The 17,790-nt window shown below is 42.8% G+C and overlaps 1 protein-coding gene across 1 annotated transcript in view; it reads right to left on the bottom strand.

Moving 5' to 3' along the window:
* The window catches only part of myo7ab (myosin VIIAb), a 59,734-nt gene that overhangs the window by 26,991 nt on the left and 14,953 nt on the right, over positions 1-17,790 (bottom strand). The window contains exons 17-30 of the mRNA XM_052100616.1: positions 17,659-17,747; positions 17,179-17,273; positions 17,013-17,097; positions 16,711-16,929; positions 14,506-14,823; positions 13,933-14,136; positions 13,619-13,795; positions 12,538-12,627; positions 12,270-12,397; positions 12,033-12,159; positions 10,891-11,010; positions 10,615-10,788; positions 7,947-8,174; positions 6,511-6,681 (exon numbers count right to left, since the gene is read on the bottom strand). Of these exons, the coding sequence (XP_051956576.1) occupies positions 6,511-6,681; positions 7,947-8,174; positions 10,615-10,788; positions 10,891-11,010; positions 12,033-12,159; positions 12,270-12,397; positions 12,538-12,627; positions 13,619-13,795; positions 13,933-14,136; positions 14,506-14,823; positions 16,711-16,929; positions 17,013-17,097; positions 17,179-17,273; positions 17,659-17,747 (2,225 nt within the window). The remainder of the gene's footprint in view (positions 1-6,510; positions 6,682-7,946; positions 8,175-10,614; positions 10,789-10,890; positions 11,011-12,032; positions 12,160-12,269; positions 12,398-12,537; positions 12,628-13,618; positions 13,796-13,932; positions 14,137-14,505; positions 14,824-16,710; positions 16,930-17,012; positions 17,098-17,178; positions 17,274-17,658; positions 17,748-17,790) is intronic.

The raw sequence follows: 17,790 nt of genomic DNA, 5'->3' as shown, positions 1-17,790 counted from the left end.
GAGAACACAGACCATTTTGACGCATAGAGTCTTCTCGTGGAAGGGGCTCTAGCGTGTATGATGGTGTTTATTACTCCTTCTGGCAGAGCGACGGGTAGTCGTTGATCACCCACGCATGCAGCACCCAGCGCTCTGGGTGGGGATGCCAGATTGTGCCGCGAGCTTGAGAGAGGAGATCTGCTCTCACTGGGATGGGCCACGGCGCTGTCAGTGACAGCTGCGTAAGCTCCGGGAACCATGTCTGATTCTCCCAACGCGGGGCTATGAGAGTGACGCGTTTCCCTGATCCTCTGCATTACCTGTGGCAATAGCGAGACGGGAGGGAAGGCGTAAAGCGGGCGTCTGGGCCAGTCCTGGGCCAGCGGTCCTCGCTTCGAGAAAAATATTGGGCAGTGAGAGTTCTCTTTGGACGCTAAAGAGGTCTATCTCTGCTCTGCCGAATAGGTGCCATAACATCTGGACTGTTTGAGCGTGCAGGGACCATTCCCCTGGGGAATATTGTCTCTGGACAGTCTGTCCGGGCCGTCGTTCAGGTGGCCTGGCACGTGCGTCGCCCTCAGCGGCGCAGGTGGCACTGGGACCAACTCAGTATGCGTTTTGTCAGATGGAAGAGGTTCCTGGATCTGACACCGCCCTGACGGTTTAGGTAGGATACCACAGATCTGTTGTCCGAACGGACCAGGACGTGGTGACCCTGAATGACCGGAGAAAGCGCATGGCGCGCACTCGACCGCTATCATTTCCAGACAATTTATGTGAAGGAGCTTTTCCTGAACTGACCATAGGCCGAAAACCTGAGAGCCCTCGCAGACCGCGCCCCAACCCGTGTTGGACGCGTCTGTCGAGATGACTTTCGGCGAGATACAGCTCCCATTGTCACTCCCCGCTGATACCATTCGGCCACTGTCCAGGGCTGCAGAGCTGATATGCAGGTCTGAGTCACCTTGATGGGCTGGCGGCCTGTGGCCCAAGCCCGGCGAGACGCGGGTGTTTAGCCAATGCTGAAGCGGGCGCATGTGCAGTAAACCCAGCTGAAGTACTGCTGCGGCTGAGGCCATGTAACCTAGCACTCTCTGGAATTTCTTCAGAGGCGTGAGGCTGTTCATCTGAAAAGATGCGGCTAGTCGCTGAACACGGCGCTGCGCGCTGTGTAGATAAGCGAGCCGTCATTGCCACGGAGTCTAGTTCTATTCCCAGGAAGGAAATGGTCTGACTGGGCTGTAGTGAGCTCTTGGTCCAATTGACTGCAAGACCCAAACTGTTCAGATGGCTGAGGAGAACTGCTCTGTGAGACAGAAGCTCCATATGTGACTGAGCCATAATCAGCCAGTCGTCCAAATAGTTCAGAATTCGCAAACCCTGACTCCGCGAGGGGTGCGAGCGCCGCATCCATGCACTTCGTGAAAGTACGGGTGCTAAGGACAGGCCGAACGGAAGGACGGTGTATTGATAAACCTGGCCGTCGGGCGAATCTCAAGAATGGCCTGTGACGGGGATTTATCTGAATCTGAAAGTATGCATCTTTCAGATCGAGAGAAATAAACCAGTCCCCCTGGCGCACATGCGCAATGAGTTTCCTGATTGTAAGCATTTTGAACGGTCTTTTTGCAAGCACCTTGTTCAAAACCCTGAGATCTAATATGGGTCTGAGGCCGCCGTCTTTCTTGGGAACAAGAAAATAACGGCTGTAAAGCCCCGACTCACTCAGAGAGGGTGGCACTTTTTCTATGGCCCTTTTGCACAGAAGGCTTGCTATTTCTGAACGAAGCATGCACGCTGCTTCCGTGTTCACAGTGGTTTCGAGCCGGCTCTGAAGCGAGGGGCGGCGATCGAACTGTAGCAAATAGCCCTGTTGTATTGTGCTTAACACCCACTTGGATATCCCTGGAATAGCTTCCCACGCTTTGAAGCATAACGCTAGAGGGTGAATGGCCAATTCGCTCTGATTGCCGCACACAGAGCGCTGAACAAAATGTGTGAGCGCGTTTAGTGTGTTCATGCATGATTGCTCGCAGTCAGCATGAACAGGCTGTTTTGTGAGTGACTTCCCGATTGGAATGAATGGGGAAAGAGTCACATCTGTTACGTGATGCGCAAGCATAGTCATGGGCACGGGACTTACACACAGAGGAATGGTTGCTGGCCGTGTAACAGAGCGGGCAGAGAATGGGCGCGCGCACGCATTTGTGGGCGCATTTATTGACTCTAGCGCTCGAGCGGTTCATAACCGCTTTATGTGAGCGTGCTCTGGTGGGGACACGAGACATGCAGTGCTTGTGTGCAGAAGTGAACACTGGATTGTGGGCACATTTTCTACACATAGGGCTGGTCGTGTGACAGAGCGGGCAGAGAATGGGCGCCAAGACGCATTTGTGGGCGCCTTCATTGACTCTGACGCTCGAGCGGTTCAGTAACCATTTTATGAGAGCGTGCTCTGATAGGGGCACGGGATGTGTTATGCTTGTGTGTAGGGGCGAACACTGGGTTGTGGGCACTTTTTCTACACATAAGACATGTTTGCTCTTTACAAGATTTATTTGGGTCGCCGTGAAAACGGCGTTTGAGTGCAGGCAAGCGGGCAGTGTCACCGGCTTGTTGGCTGCTAAATTCACCACTGTAGTAGCCTGAGAGAAGGGGACTGACAGGGGTAAAGCTTTGACAGTGGTCCGGCCGCGGCGGACTGAGCCGTCATTTGTTCAACACAGTTAGGAAGACTTCGGCTGCTCGGGTTTCAGCGTTACCTTAGATCGAGGCCCGCGGGGCGGCGGTCTGCGGCGGCTGTCTGAGCGCTGATCGAGGGCGGCCGCCCTGTCGACGCTGAGAAGTCTGAGATTGTTGAACTGGGCGCTGTGAAGAGGCTCGTGCAGGAGGCTGATCACGTGAGCAGCCTGCAGAGGAGCTGAGCGACGCGGCAGGAAGAGGTTCATGGCTTGGGTGGCTTTCTGGACTTCTGAGAAGCGGTCAACAATGCCACTCACCGCGGAGCCGAAGAGACCGGTTGGAGAGAGCGGTGCGTTGAGGAACGTGGAGCGCTCTGCTTCTCCCATGTCGGCTAGTGTTAGCCATAAGTGTCTCTCGGTCACAGTCAGCGAGGCCATGCACTTCCCTAGAGCTTGGGCTGCAGCTTTGGTAGCCGAAGGGCGAGGTCTGTCGCGCCGTAGATCAGTAACAGCCTCTGGGTGCCTGCCTTTCTCATCCCACTCCCGAAGAAGGTCTGCTTGTAGGATCTGTAAAACGGCCATTGAGTGCAGAGCAGATGCGGCTTGGCCGGCGGCGGAATAGGCGCGGCCAACATAGGCGGAAGTCGCTCTGCAGGCCTTAGACGGGAGCACAGGCTTGGAACGCCATCTCGCGGAGGGCGGACAAAGGTGTGCTGCTACCGAGTCCTTGACCGGGGGATGGAGGAGTAGCCTCTCTCAGTGGCGCCGTCCACCGACGCGAGAGGTGGAGACGTGTGAACGGGTCCTGGCTGAAAAAGGAGCGTTCCACGACTTTGCAAGCTCCGTATGTAATTCCGGCAGGAAGGGAGCGGCCCGGGCCGCGGGTGTAGAGCGGCGATGGCTTTGAAGAAAGCAGCCGTCGAGTCTGTTGGGTGCCTGCTCAGGGGCGGTGACCACTCGAGCCCGAGGCGGTCGACGGCCTGTGTGAGGAGGCGTGTTAACTCCCCTTCGACTCGGCGCGGGTCCTGCTGGATTCCTGGGCTGAGGAGGAGGCTTGGGAGCCTGTCCACTCCTCGCTGTCCGAAGCCATGATGGAACAGCGGCCCTTATCCTCCGCTTCGTCATCCGAGATGGCAGCAGTGCGGCCGCTCGGCGGCAACTGCGCGTCCCGGGGCGGGGAGGGTGAAAGCGATGCTCGAGGGAGAGGCTCCGGCGAGGCAGTCGCTTCAACCACAGTTTCCGGCAACCTTTGTGAGCGGCGCTTCTTCCTGCGCTGCTGAGGGTAAGCGGCGCGGCGGTTTCTGCTTTGACCGCTCGAGTCGAGCCCGCAGGGTCGACATCGGTAGCTCCTCGCAGAAATCGCATCCGCCCTCAGTGAGGGCGAGCTCTGCGTGCCCCAGTCCCAGGCAGAGAGCGCAGATGATGTGGCGGTCTCCTGTGCTGAGAAGGGCGACATGAGGCGCAAGTGGAGCGAGGCATCTTGAAAAAGACGCTCGTACTCTTTTGTGAATAGTTCGTGAGAACTAGCTTGCTGAATAAAAGGATACGTCGTCGGATGGCGTAGCTCGCAGGATGGCTGAAGGTGGCTGAGACGGCCGGCTTCTTCTAGCGCTGTCCACGCTTGCTAGATGCCCCTCAAACGGCGACGCGGCTTCCAGGTCAGCGATGCGGAGAGCTTCGCTGAAGAGATGAAAATCAGGGTTCCAGCCTACGAACTACGCTTATATGCACTCTAGTCACGCCCATTTTGGCGGGCTTTGATGCAGTGAGCTGCGGACGCCTCTCATTGGATGCGAGTTACGCCCAAGCTCGTCTATAGGCTGCAGCAGTTGCCGCAGAGCAACCTATGAGCTCGCTAGCTAGCTCGCTCAAGGTCTGCAGCTGCCGCACTGCGTTGACAATGGATACAAAAATTAAGGATAATTTTTTGGCTTCAATATCTCAGAAAAGATTAATCTTTCCCGTAGCGTAAGCTAGCTTACGCAATATGAGAGAACCTCTCGTAAGAGAACATCTTTCGTCTCATCAACTGCTTACAAACATCAAATTTAATAATCTCATGCATTACCACACTGCCTGGACAATCCATAAAATTGATCCCTAGCATAATTATACATTCATGTCTATCGCTTTAGCTAACGAAAGGTAAAAGGTAAATTAAAATGGCTTTTATCTTTAATTGAAGGAACATGTGATAAATGGTCCCTCAGGAATTATCAATGAAATCTCAACCTGCTCAGTCAATCCAAACTGCTGACTTAACTATAAATCCATAATAAGATAGTAACCACTTAGTGAGGCTCAAAGAATTTGCTCAAATAATCAGGACCTTGTGTTTGCAATCATATGGCAGACACCGTGTGAGAGTGGTAGACGATATAAGGGTCACCCCTGGAAACTTGGGAAGTTAATCATAGGCCTGTGAGATGATATTAGTGGCGGGTGGAGATACAGTTATTGCTGTTAGATAATGAGACATGTTGTCCTTGAGAGAGAATTGAGAGGTCCGTGAGGCTAAACCTGACACAGTAATTAAAACATAGATGTAGATATGTGGCGGCACATTATGGGCTGCAACAATGCAGTTGCTGTTAGTCTTGTTACAAAATGAAACCGTTAAAAAGATTTCCTTGGTTGTGGTAATGCAGCATTATACTGTTCTATAATATATAACTATACTTCTAAGTAAACAGTGCCCATTTTACCTAAACATTTTCAAGAAATCATATCTTCCCAACTCAGGCCCAAAGTACCAGGGCTATAACCACAACAGACATTGGGAAACAACCTTAGGGGGTTGCATCCCCTCAATATTCAGATTAGGGGCCCTATTTTAAGAGCACTATGCAGTGAACACAGCGCTATGCTTTAAGTCATAAGGACTTTTGGAAGTATGGAATTGAAATGTATTAACAACTGCTGGTGGAATCTCCAAACTGCAAATGTAAAACTGAATTTAGAATTTGCATTGAAAAAAGACGTGGTTCTAAAACATCTTAGTGTAATTACCTATTTGTCAGGAAAATAACAAATTGCGCTTTGCTGCACTTCATTAACATATTATTGACCCACAGTTTGCATGCATACACACGCAAACACTCCCACCCATGCCTCCGCTGGCATAAAATTGTAGCTCTAGAGGTCAACTAATATGAGAATGTTAATTCTTAAACTATTAGCCTAAATCTTAAGTATTCCGTTGCGAAGTACCAAGAGTGATGTTTTGTTTATTGATATTAACTCTAAAGTGCTATATTGTTTCAACCCTATCACAGTAAATTTGTATATACTTATTTATATGAAAAGGGATAAATGAGTAACTTCTAGTATTATAACAGATTATATTACACATATAGTTAAAACAAATTATCATGACCATAACATTTCTCTTTTAAAACATGATTTGTGCTAACTTTGTTCTTATAAAAATGTTTCAGGGATGAAGGTCAGAGCAAAAATGGCTTGTAGTGGTATTAAAGGAATAGTTCAACCAAATATCAAAATGATCTGACAATCGCTATGGTATGGCTTCAGAACACTTGGAATATATTGAACATGTCATATGGATAACTATTATGATGCATTTATGGTGCTATTTTTCTCATTCGGGAGCTTGACAGCCCCAGTCCTCATCCCATTTCATTATATAGAAAATAGTGGAAAGATGTATTTGAAAAATTCCAGGAACCTTTTGAGTTCCACTGAGGAAAGAAAATAATTTATTTAGCAAACATAAACCAACATTACATATATACAGTATATACAGTATAGTATATGTATATACTATATATATATATATATATATATATGTACATATACACACAACAATATATTGTTTTGTTTTTTTTACCTTTTTGTGAGTTGATATGATGACTTGAGCCCATTTCTCTGTGGTTTTGGAGGCAGTAATCTCTCTGTCAGGGATGTAGGATGGAATGAGGCTAAGAAGGCGGTCCGGTAGAATCTCTGACCCATAGTCCACATAATACTGCTGAGAAGCCAGATCGGCCAGGTCCTCCTCCTGACATAATAGAGCACATACATGCTTAAACACATGGTTAGCACAAGTGATTTAGTTATTAGTAATTTTTTGTAATTTACACTGGCGGCCATAAGTTTGGAATAATGTAAATATTTTGCTGTTTCAGAAGGAAATTGGTACTTTAATTCACCAAAGTGGCATTCAACAGATCACAAAGTATAGTCAGGACATTACTGATGTAAAAAACAGCACCACTATTTGAAAAAGTAATTTTTGATCAAATCTAGACATGCCCCATTTCCAGCAGCCATCACTCCAACACCTTATCCTTAAGTAATCATGCTAAATTGCTAATTTGGTACTAGAAAATCACTTGCCATTATATCAATAACATTTGAAAGCTATTTGGTTCGTTAAATTAAGCTAAACATTGTCTTTGAGTTTGTTTTTGAGTTCCCACTAGACTTGCAGGTCAATGGGAAAGGTCAATATTAGGTCAAAAATGGCAAAAATGAAACCGCTTGCTCTAGAAACTCATCAGTCAATCATTGTTTTGAGGAATGGAGGCTATACAATGCTTGAAATTACCAAAAAACTGAAGATTTCATCCAAAGGTGTAAACTACAGCCTTAAAAGAAAAAGGGCAACTGTCTCTAACAAGGACAGAAAGAGATGTGGAAGGCCAGATGTACAACTAAACAAGAGGAAAGTACATCAGAGTCTCTAGTTTGAGAAATAGACGCCTCACATGTCCTCAGCTGACAGCTTCATTGAATTAATTGAATTCTACCGGCTCAACTCCAGTTTCATGTGCAACAGTAAAGAGAAGGCTCAGGGGTGCAGGCCTTATGGGAAGAATTGCTAAGAAAGATACACATTTGAAACAGAAAAACAAAAAGGAAAGGTTAGATTGGGCAAAGAAACAGACATTGGACAACAGATAATTGGAAGAGTGTTATGGATCTTAAACCCATTGAGCTTTTGTGGGATCATCTAGACTGTAAGGTGCATGAGAAGTGCCAGACAAGACCAGATCTATGGCAAGTCTGCAGGAAGCGTGGGGTGAAATGTCACCTGAGTATTTGGACAAACAGATAGCTAGAATACCAAGGATCTGCAAAGTTGTCATTGCTGTACATGGAGAAATTTTTTTAATGAGAACTCTTTGAGGTAGTTTAAGAACTAATTATTAAAAAATTGTAATAGCAATCTTATTTCTTCCATGAGAGCAAAATCTGTACATTATTCCAAACTTTTGGCCACAAGTGTAGTTCAATGTGTAATATGCACACAATAACTCTCACCCTATCACAACGGTACTCCCCGAATTTGACCCCACGAACGATTTGTTGGTAGACAAGGTTAGTAGCCACGCTGTCTTCAGCAGGGTTGTGCCAGGGTGTGAAGATTTCCTTCCTGAAGAACAGCCTCCAGGGGGCGTTCCGCTCTTGAGCTCCCTGTTCTTTTGCATACTGCTCACACTGTGACACAGCGTCCATCACATGGTCCTTTCCACTGCCCAGAGATGACACCTGAGGAGGTAGTATACCGTTGAGGGTTTAAATTGGACCAAAAAGATTAAAAAAAAAGACAATATATCAAGTATAATCCTCTATGGGAGTCACGTGACGCTGTGAGAGGGTTGGTCGCTTATAGACGAGCTCCATTTAAACTTTGCTACAATTATCCTTTTAAGAAATTTTCACCGGTGAGAACTGTAATAGTTTGGTTTGTTAAATTGTGCTGGGAGGGCAGGATGTTGAAAAATTAGAAATCATCATCCTTAAAAGCACTTAAGCTCTCACACGTCGGACGCCTCGCATGATCAAGATAGCAGAGTTCCAGTCGATAGTGACTGCAACGAGCTTCGTGACGTAGGTCAGGATATCTTGGACATTTATTCAGCGTTGACAATCATTTTGACGATGTTTAAAACCGGATCAAGTTTATGGACTCGGCCGAAAAAGAGCTACAGGCTAACCCGCCTGCTTTCAAGGCTGAGTGGGTGTGGGAAAAACTAGAGGATGGGGAAAATTGGAGCAGACATAATAATGTTTGTTTCATTGGAATCCAGAAGGGAAAGGAAGGTCAGGATATGGTGAAGTTTTTGGACAGGCTTATTGATCAACACAACAGGCCGCCGGCTCAAGATAGAGCATGCACACAGAGCTCTCGGTCAGCTTCCTGGGGTGGGTGACAGACCACGATCTATCCTGGAAAGACTCTAGTGGTCAGCTGGCAGAGACTATGCTCTACAAGGTGGCGAGGAATAAAGTCAAGTTGTGATGGGTGGACCAAAACATCATGGTTTTTCCGGACTTTGCTAGCTCGAGTAAATCAAAGCGGGACAGATACAAAGAATGTAAAAATTTGCTGCACCAACAGATAGTGAGCTTCGGCTAAGCTGAGAATTGACAGCAAGGATGGGCATAAGACTTTTACATGGCCACGACAAGCTATGGCCTTCATTAAATCAATGGAGTGAGTGTAACTTTGCCTGCACTTGATCAACAATACAAACTACACATCGTGCATTTTACTGATGCTGCCTGAGAGGGTTTGTTGTTCTGTTGTCTGCCAACTAGCTCTTTTTTTTCCCCTTTCTTTTTTTTCACCCTTTGTTATCAATTTGTTACAATTTAATGGCACGATTATGGCAAGAAAAAATGGGAAAAAACAACCAAACAAACAAACAATACATATACACATATACAGTATATGTAAAAATCACAGGACTTGAGCAATCTGGTAGCAATAGTGTTGCAGAAAGTCTTGTGAGTGTGCATGGACCGTCAGATTTATAATTGATGGACACCAGCTGGGATTGTTATGCATAAGGCTGAAGCACATTATTTTTCTGCTCTTTGGGTTATTTTGGATGTTATGGTTACATCAATGTTGGATAGAGGTCTATATAATTTAGCCTTGGGTACACAATTTATCTTTACATGTCAATATGTCCCACTTTAATATAGGTAAAATATTTCTCTCCACGTTGAATGTTAATGGGCTGGGGCACCCTAAGTATAAATAGAAAGAAGGTTGTATCTTTTTTAAGTGTACATTTTTTTTATATAGCGTTCCTTCAAGAAATGCACCTTTTAGTGCTGGTTCAAGTAAGACATGTGTTTTGTAGTCCTGGTTCGAGTAAGACATGCGTTTTGTGCAGGGGAGTAATCACATTGATAAGTAAGCATTTACAACGTTAGATAATTTAGGAAGAATCATTATTGCTTGGGCTGAAATACAGGGGATTGCCCCAGTCAATGTATATTAGGTGATGGGCAGTAATTAAAGTAGATGACAAATATACAAAAAGATGTGTCCAAACTAGTGTAATGATGGTCAGACAGATAAATCTTAGAGGATGGAAATCAATTGGTGCTCCCTCATTTCAAGAATGGTTCACCAAATTGGGTAGAGTGGCAGCATTTGAAAAGATGTCATATAAACAGTTTGGCAAAACAGACACGAATGTAAGAAATGAGACAGGTATTAGGTCATTCTGGAAGGCTCTCAGTGAGGACCATGTGGAGATAAACAGAATTGTCGTGGTAATTGTAAATTCTATTCTTTGTGGAATTCTTTCTTTTCTCTTTGTTTGTTGATGTTTATATTTTTATATAGTTTATATGTTCTCAAATATTTTCTTTTGTTTGTATGCTTAAATGTGTGTATGGTGTCATTTAGGTTTTGACCTCAGGGATATTTGTTGAGGGTGAGGGTGGGGTTGGTGAGGGGGATATAATGGGAGTCAATTTGATTCTGTGTATGTATTTATTCTGTTTAGTCCATATTTCACATAAGTAAATAAAAATTTTAATAGCAACAGAAAATGTATGATACTCTATAAAACTCAAATAAAAAACAACTATGCACATAGACAAAAGATGGATTCAAGATCAATACAGTTTTTTAATGCTGAAATACTGCACTCAAAAGCGGCTCAAGTCTGAGAGTGTGGTAACATACCTTATCGAATAGAGCAATGTATAGGGAGAAACCAAAGCGATCCTTCAGGCCAATTTTGTCTGACAGAGCATTGCAGAGCTCTTCTGCTGTAGTGGCGGAGTCAGTCAGAAGGGTCTTAGTGGTGCCATCCATGAAGGTCACCGGCAACATGATGGGCTTCTTAGATTTAGTGGCCTGAAGGAGGAAAACAGAAAGATCCAGCCAAATAATAGCTTTTTTGCCTGTGAATTTCTTCACAGCAAGCTCTATTGGGTTTTGTGGGTCACAATGAAATACCTGCAGCTCAAGCCAAGAAGGAGGCTGAGTTCTTGTCTTGTTGACAAATGTTCTTCGTAGTCTCTCCTCACAATAGGGTGCAAATCCAGGGGGCCCACTGTTAATGAATGTCCGTAGATGCTGAAGAAATATACAGAACAAGTCACTACAAACTGTGAGAAAGTGTAAGCCACACAATAAAACCAGCCTAAACTAGTTTGCTGGTGTCCAAGCCTGGCCAGGTTGGTCTGTTTTTAGTGGGGTTATGGGCACTTGTCAGCTTTGCCAGGCTGGAAGACCTAGTACTTAAAGCAGGAGGCAAGCAAACAATCTTATGCTGGAATAAGCAGTTTTTTTTAACAGGGCCATCCATCATTAAAATGTTTTTGGTTTCCATTAACTGATTGATTTAACCTTTAGAGAAAAATGTAAAGTGCGTTCTTCAGATCTTCAATTTGCTATCCTCACTTTCTGTTCATATTAAAGGAATACATTCTCTCATTATTTTCTCACCCTCAAAAAGAAGATTTTTAGAAGAATATCTCAGCTCTGTAAATCCAAACTATGCAAGTGAATGGTGACCAAAACTTTAAAGCTCCAAAAATTATTAAATAAGTGGTTTAATTCATGTGTGATCTAATCTGTTTTGGGAGAGAACAGACCAAAATGTGACTCCTTTTTCACTTTACATCTTGCCATTGCGATCTCTCAGTATGATCATTATTTGAAATTTGATTACACTTCCTAGTGCTTATTGCATGCGCAGAGTGCTAGGTGGCGCTAGGTAGTGTAATAAAGCTTCAAATCATGATCATCAAGGGGACCGCTGTTGTCAAAATTGATAGTGAATAAGGATTATATTTTGGTCTGTTCTCACACAAAATCTATTAGATCACTTCAGAAGACATATATTTATCGACTGGAGACTTATGGATTACTTTAATGCTGTTAATTATGTTTTGGTTACCATTCACTTTCATTGGGTGGACCTACAGAGCTGAGAAAGCCATCCACATCTGGGATAGCATGAGTGTGAGTAAATGATGAGAGAATTTATATTTTTTAATGAACTATTCCTTTAAATCATTAGGATCGTTGCAAGAGTATGAGATCTCATTTTATGCTGATTAATGCAAACATTAAGAGCAATTAAAGTATATTACTTTGACAAATTTTTCAGATGGCGCGAAGCAGCCCACACAGAGGGACAGCAGAATCCAGCCGCGGGCATGACTGCTTTTGGATGGGTTCTGACTCAGCTGCTTACAGATCTGACAGTAGATCTCATCTCTAAGAGAGAGGAAACAAACACAGAAATCGATTCCATGTAATACAGTTAGTATACAATGTAAATCTGACAGCACAAGTACACTTTTGTTTGGAATATGCTATTCAATGACCTTAGGGCAGGGCGTAAAATGCCATTGCCAATGATAAAATGGAGTTTCTCTAAATTGGAGGTGGGCCTGTCTTCCAGCATGCTGTTTCCATGTAGGCTGTAATCACTGTCTGTCAGCAGTCTGGTCACCTAAAAGAGCAAATATAGTGTATATGATTAGTGGCATTACATAAGCTAGCGAAAAATGAATATCTAATAAAATACTTTGATATAATACTCTTTGCTTTTATTAAGGCAAACAAAAAATGAATAATCAGCCAGTTGCAAACCTCCTCTGTGAGCTTGGATTTCTTCTTCAGTGTGAGGGACACCAGCTTATGCCTTGCACTATTCCTCTTCTGGATGTCAGTAGTGGAACTCTGGAATCAATAATAAAAATATTTCATACATGTTATATTTTGCAGAGGATAAAGGCATATTCATTTTTCTTCATTAAAGCAATAGTTCACCAAAAATTATTCTGTTATAATTTACTCATCCTCATGCCATCCCAGATGTGTATGACTTTTTCTTCTGCTGAACACAAATTAAGGTTTTTAGAAGAATATGTAAGCTCTGTAGGTCCATACAATGCAAGGGAATTGGTACCAACATTTTGAAGCTCTAAAAGCACATAAAAGGCAGAATGAAAGTTATTCATACAACTCTAGTGGTTAAATCCATATCATCTGAAGCAATATGATAGGTGTGGGTGAGAAACAGATCAATATTTAAGTTCTTTTTAACTATAAATCTCCACTTTCACATTCTCATTCTTCTTGTTTTTTCCACGATTCACATTTTTCATGCATTTCGCCACCTACTGGGCAGGGAGGAGAATTTATAGTAAAAAAGGACTTAAATATTTATCTGTTTCTCACTTACACTTCTACACTATTGCTTCAGAAGGTGTGGATTTAACCACTGGAGTCAAATTGATTACTTTTATGCTACCTTTATGTGCTTTTTGGAGCTTAACAATGTTGGTACCCATTCACTTACATTGTGAGGACCTACAGAGCTGAGATATTCTTCTAAAAATCTTCATTTGTGTTCAGCAGAAGAAAGAAAGTCATACACACCTGGGATGAGCATCTGCATGAGGATGAGAAAATTAGAGAATTTTCATTTTTGGGTGAACTGTTCCTTTAAAATGTTTTTGCCCTAATGTTCATGGATAGACCAGTAGCAAACCAGTACTAAACAGAATACTCCAGTCTGAACTAGCATAGTGATTCATGCTAGTCTAAGCTGGTCTTTAGAGCAAGGTTATCCCAATTACAATTTTGAAGTAAAAGTCAATATTTTGCTTAATTCATTAATATTTATGCAGCATAATATTTCATTATTATCAAAGACATATTGCCTCACCTCCTCTTCTCCCTGCAGGGCCTGCAGCTCCCTTTTGTAGGTCCGCTTTCCCAATGTCTCATAGATTTTAGTCATAACTGGAATCTTCTCACTGCCGTCACTGATACTGATATGGTATTTGGGTTCTGGGAGATCTCCCATAAACCTCAACACTGTGATCCACACAGCAAGAGCTGCCTAATCACATGAGTGAACCATAATTTAATACGAGTAATGCAGCTTAAATATTAGATAGTCAACCTGTCCAACCTTGGATAGGTCAAATCTGTTTATATAATTGGCTGAAAAGAGGTTTGTGATAAGAAGACGCTTACTAGCTGATCTCCTTCATCCTCATGAAACAGCAAAGGTTGCTTCAGTGGTCGCCTCAGATATGTATGTGTGGCATTTCCCTGGAAGTAAGTGGCAGCAAACTTTGCAAACTTATACTCTGATAGGTCTTCCTCTTCATCATCAGGAAGAGGAAGAGCCTCGTTAATGTCATCTTCCTCATACTGTCTTGGAACATTCTCTAGATCCTGTTGCATCAAAACAAAAGCAAACCAAATCAAAACAAAAGTAATGCAACAAGCAGGTGTACAGCAGAGATCCTCAACAGGGGGTCTACTAAACAATTTTAGTTTTGAGAAAAAAATGTATCTGAAACAAAATACAATATTAAGTTGACATCTACCAAAGCTGAAGTTAATGAAATTAAAGTTCAGCTAAATGTTTCATTGATATTCTTACATTCAAATGTAATAATTCAATTTAAATGTAAAAGTAGAACACTCTGTACATCAGCAATTATTAGTAAAATAGTAACAGGGAGTCACTGTTCCATCTCTTTGTCCACCAAAGTTGAATCCCCCTGCTCTAAAGAGATTTACGGTCACAAATTCCTGCACCTCAAACCCTTCTGGTGCTTCACCCTCCAGGTTGGGAAGTGAGCTGGCATTGCCCAGGAATCCGAACATCTTGTCCACCATATCAGAGTCGTTGACCGGCTCCTGTTTCTCTCTCTCCATCTGCTCAAGCAGCTCCTTTTTCCTGCGGGTCTCGTCCCGCTCTGCCTGCTCTCTCTCCTCTTGCTCTCGGTCGAGCTGGGCCAGACGCTCCTGATGCTTCCTCTCTGCCTCTGCTCGAGCCCTGCGTGCTGTCATCTGGTTCCTCAGACGCTCCTCCTCAGCCAGACACTGTCGTTCGGCCTCTATCCGTAGCTCCCTCTAGATAGGGAGAGAACAAATGTAATAACTACACTTACACTGTAGCTAGAAAAGGAAAGTTTTTCAAAACAAATCTGGAATGTGGGCTTGATAAAGCTTTGTTTTAAGGATTATATACCCATTATGTAGTTTTAATCTGTCGACTGACCGATTCAACCTACCAATTTGATCGACAGACAGACAGACAGACAAACCGACTGACCGACAGATGATATATACAGTATATTCTGCATGGAGATTGTGTTTTGTATTTGCTACACGCTATGTATCATTTAATTATATTTATACCAACTGATCTCAGTTCAGGACACTCTGGGCTGTAAGTAAAGGGTTAAACATGTGACAATGTACTATGGTGCCGATCACTGTGGACTTTTCTTTGGGAGAAACGGCAACAAATGTAATAAGAAAACGAATTAAGTTTTTACAATGAAACATGTTTGTGTCAAAAGAGTAGAGTCTCCAGTTTCAGCCGATATGCCATTTTAAACATTTAAGCAATTTATCGTGGAAAAACACGCTGTTAAACATGACTACTATAGTGGAAATTAGTGGACATTATTATTTGAAATCCTATATTTACTGTGTATTTTAACATAAAATATATTTTTTTATTGTTTTTTGCTTTCAGAGGCTTTAAATTGATTTAGGATGAAAATAAGCTGCATTTCGTCTGAACTGTTCTGAGACCAGTGCAGACAGACGGCACACTGAAGATTATGTCATTAGATAAAAAGGGAGCATTCCATAGCTTTCCAATGCAGCCAAGAGCATTCACTCCTAACATCTGAACAAAAGTTCAGTTTCAGGCTGCAGATGATGCTTGTACCACTCAACATGTTTGGCAGATATGGGACAATGGTAATCAGTACTTAAGATTCAGAATTTGTAATGTATAACTATTTTAACATGGTTGGCAGTGATTGGACGATGCTGGTCATAATTGTATCAGAATTACTTATGCTAATTTCTGATACAGCACTGGCTATCACTTGTTTATTTGACAGTGCAAAGAGAGAACATTGAGATTTTGTTGCCAAAATACAAAAAATTAAATAAAATTGTAACATAAGTCAAATGATATCAAATAAGTTTTATTTGTAAAGCTCCCAAGAAACATTGTTCCAAAGCAGCTTTACAGAAAATCAGTTGTAATGACTGTAATGTCTCAAACACACGAATAACCAGCACTCCTGGAAACAAAAAAATCTGACTATCTATGGCTTGGTATTATTAAAAAGTTCACAACTTAGTCCCACTGGACATAGATTTTCTTTTAAATTTTTTTTTAATTTTGCATGTTTATTAGGTACAACTAGTTAAAAAATGGAAATTGATAATGCACACAGCAGTCACTCTCTGGTCTCATCTCTAATTACTATCATTATACTGATTTAATAAATAAAAACCAAAATAATTATATGTTCTTTCTTGCATCTGTCTTCTGTATTTTTTGTTAATCTATGTACACATTTGTCAGACGGACATGTTTGGAGTGTCTGACTGTGGTCAATTTTCCCAAGAGTCCCTTTCCATAAACGTAACCTTTTATGATGATGTGTATAGTTAAAAGTAGTTTTAAACTTTGAAAAACGTATCTTGAGACCCCTGTGCTATGTTGTGCACTGTTGGTTTGTTGGCCATTTTGCTGTGCGTTGCACTGACTGCCCCCTCCTGACTGAGACTCACAAAAACATGATGTTGGTGCTTCAAGCTTGAAATGCTCCACTGGTCAGGGGGCATGAGCAATTGTGCTTTTAATGTTATTTTTGCACATTATTTAATTAATTGCACTGAATTAACACGATAAATATATTTTTGTTGTTGTGTTTTTTTATTCTTTTGTCATAAGACAAAGTTTTTAGGGTAAAATTGCAATAAATTTACCTCCAGTCTGAGACGCTTGCATAGTCTACGTGTAATCATTCCTCGTGCGTACGCCTGGATGGTGAGTACTGCATGGAAGCGCTTGGAGAATGTTTTCCGCACCAGGAAGCCACGGCACCGAGCCTGGAGCAGGGTGATGCTCGTTCTGGTCGCTTGGTATGCCAGGTACAGCTTTCGCGATCTGTACAAGGCCTGCAGTCGCAAGAAGCCCACACGCATCTGAAAAGGCAGCATATTAAATATCAAAAACCCTGAGAACACATCATACCAACGTAGGTTTCACTTTAAGCACAGCAACTCACAGAAATGTAGTGTTTTCTACAGATGTAGCCTCTCCATATCCTCTGTATTACACTCACAGCCCTTTTAACTTTCAGGAAGTTTGCTCTGGAAGAGAAAATAGACAGATACGTCAAACTTTATTTTGTTCTTGTCCTTTTCTTCTTCACTTTTTAATTTTTTTCTTACCTCGCCCTCAAGCCCCTCACTGCCTTCTGGATGAGAATGGCCTTGTCAGTGATGGCTTTATCTCTTTCAATTTCCAGCTGCATGTCATGGCGATCCTACAGCAAATATAGACCAAATTCTATAATTTTATATTTGTCAAATATCATAATCCTATTAAAATGGTTAAATCAACTTTTAAATGTAACTTTAAAGGAATAGTTACTCCAAAAGTGAATTTATTAAATAAATAACTCATTTGTATGTCATTCCAAACTGCTTTGAATAGCCCTGTCTCTAAACCCCAAAACAAACTGGTTGGTCGCTTTACAAGTCAGTCAGTTGGTCTTTTCCTGTCTAAGTGGGTGGTCCTTAGTCAGAAGAAGCTGCAATGATGACCAGACTTAGTTGAGAGTCTTGCTACACAAGCATGGTCGCGCACGCACGCACATACGCACACACACACACACACACACACACACACACAAAAATAGTGTGGCAAACCTTCAGAAAGATTTTCGTCTTTCCTATCTGCCAGTCATCATCTTTTTGCAGAACAGATACAACAATGCACTGACTGGTCCCTCGCAGGTCTTCCTGTAAAAGGGCAGAGTTTCATGGCTAATTTTTACCCAG

The sequence above is a fragment of the Xyrauchen texanus genome, chromosome 31 (assembly GCF_025860055.1).
Source record: "Xyrauchen texanus isolate HMW12.3.18 chromosome 31, RBS_HiC_50CHRs, whole genome shotgun sequence".
In the NCBI taxonomy this organism is placed as follows: domain Eukaryota; kingdom Metazoa; phylum Chordata; class Actinopteri; order Cypriniformes; family Catostomidae; genus Xyrauchen; species Xyrauchen texanus.
Note: the sequence above shows the minus strand (reverse complement) of the source record. Positions and strands in the feature narration are given on the sequence as shown.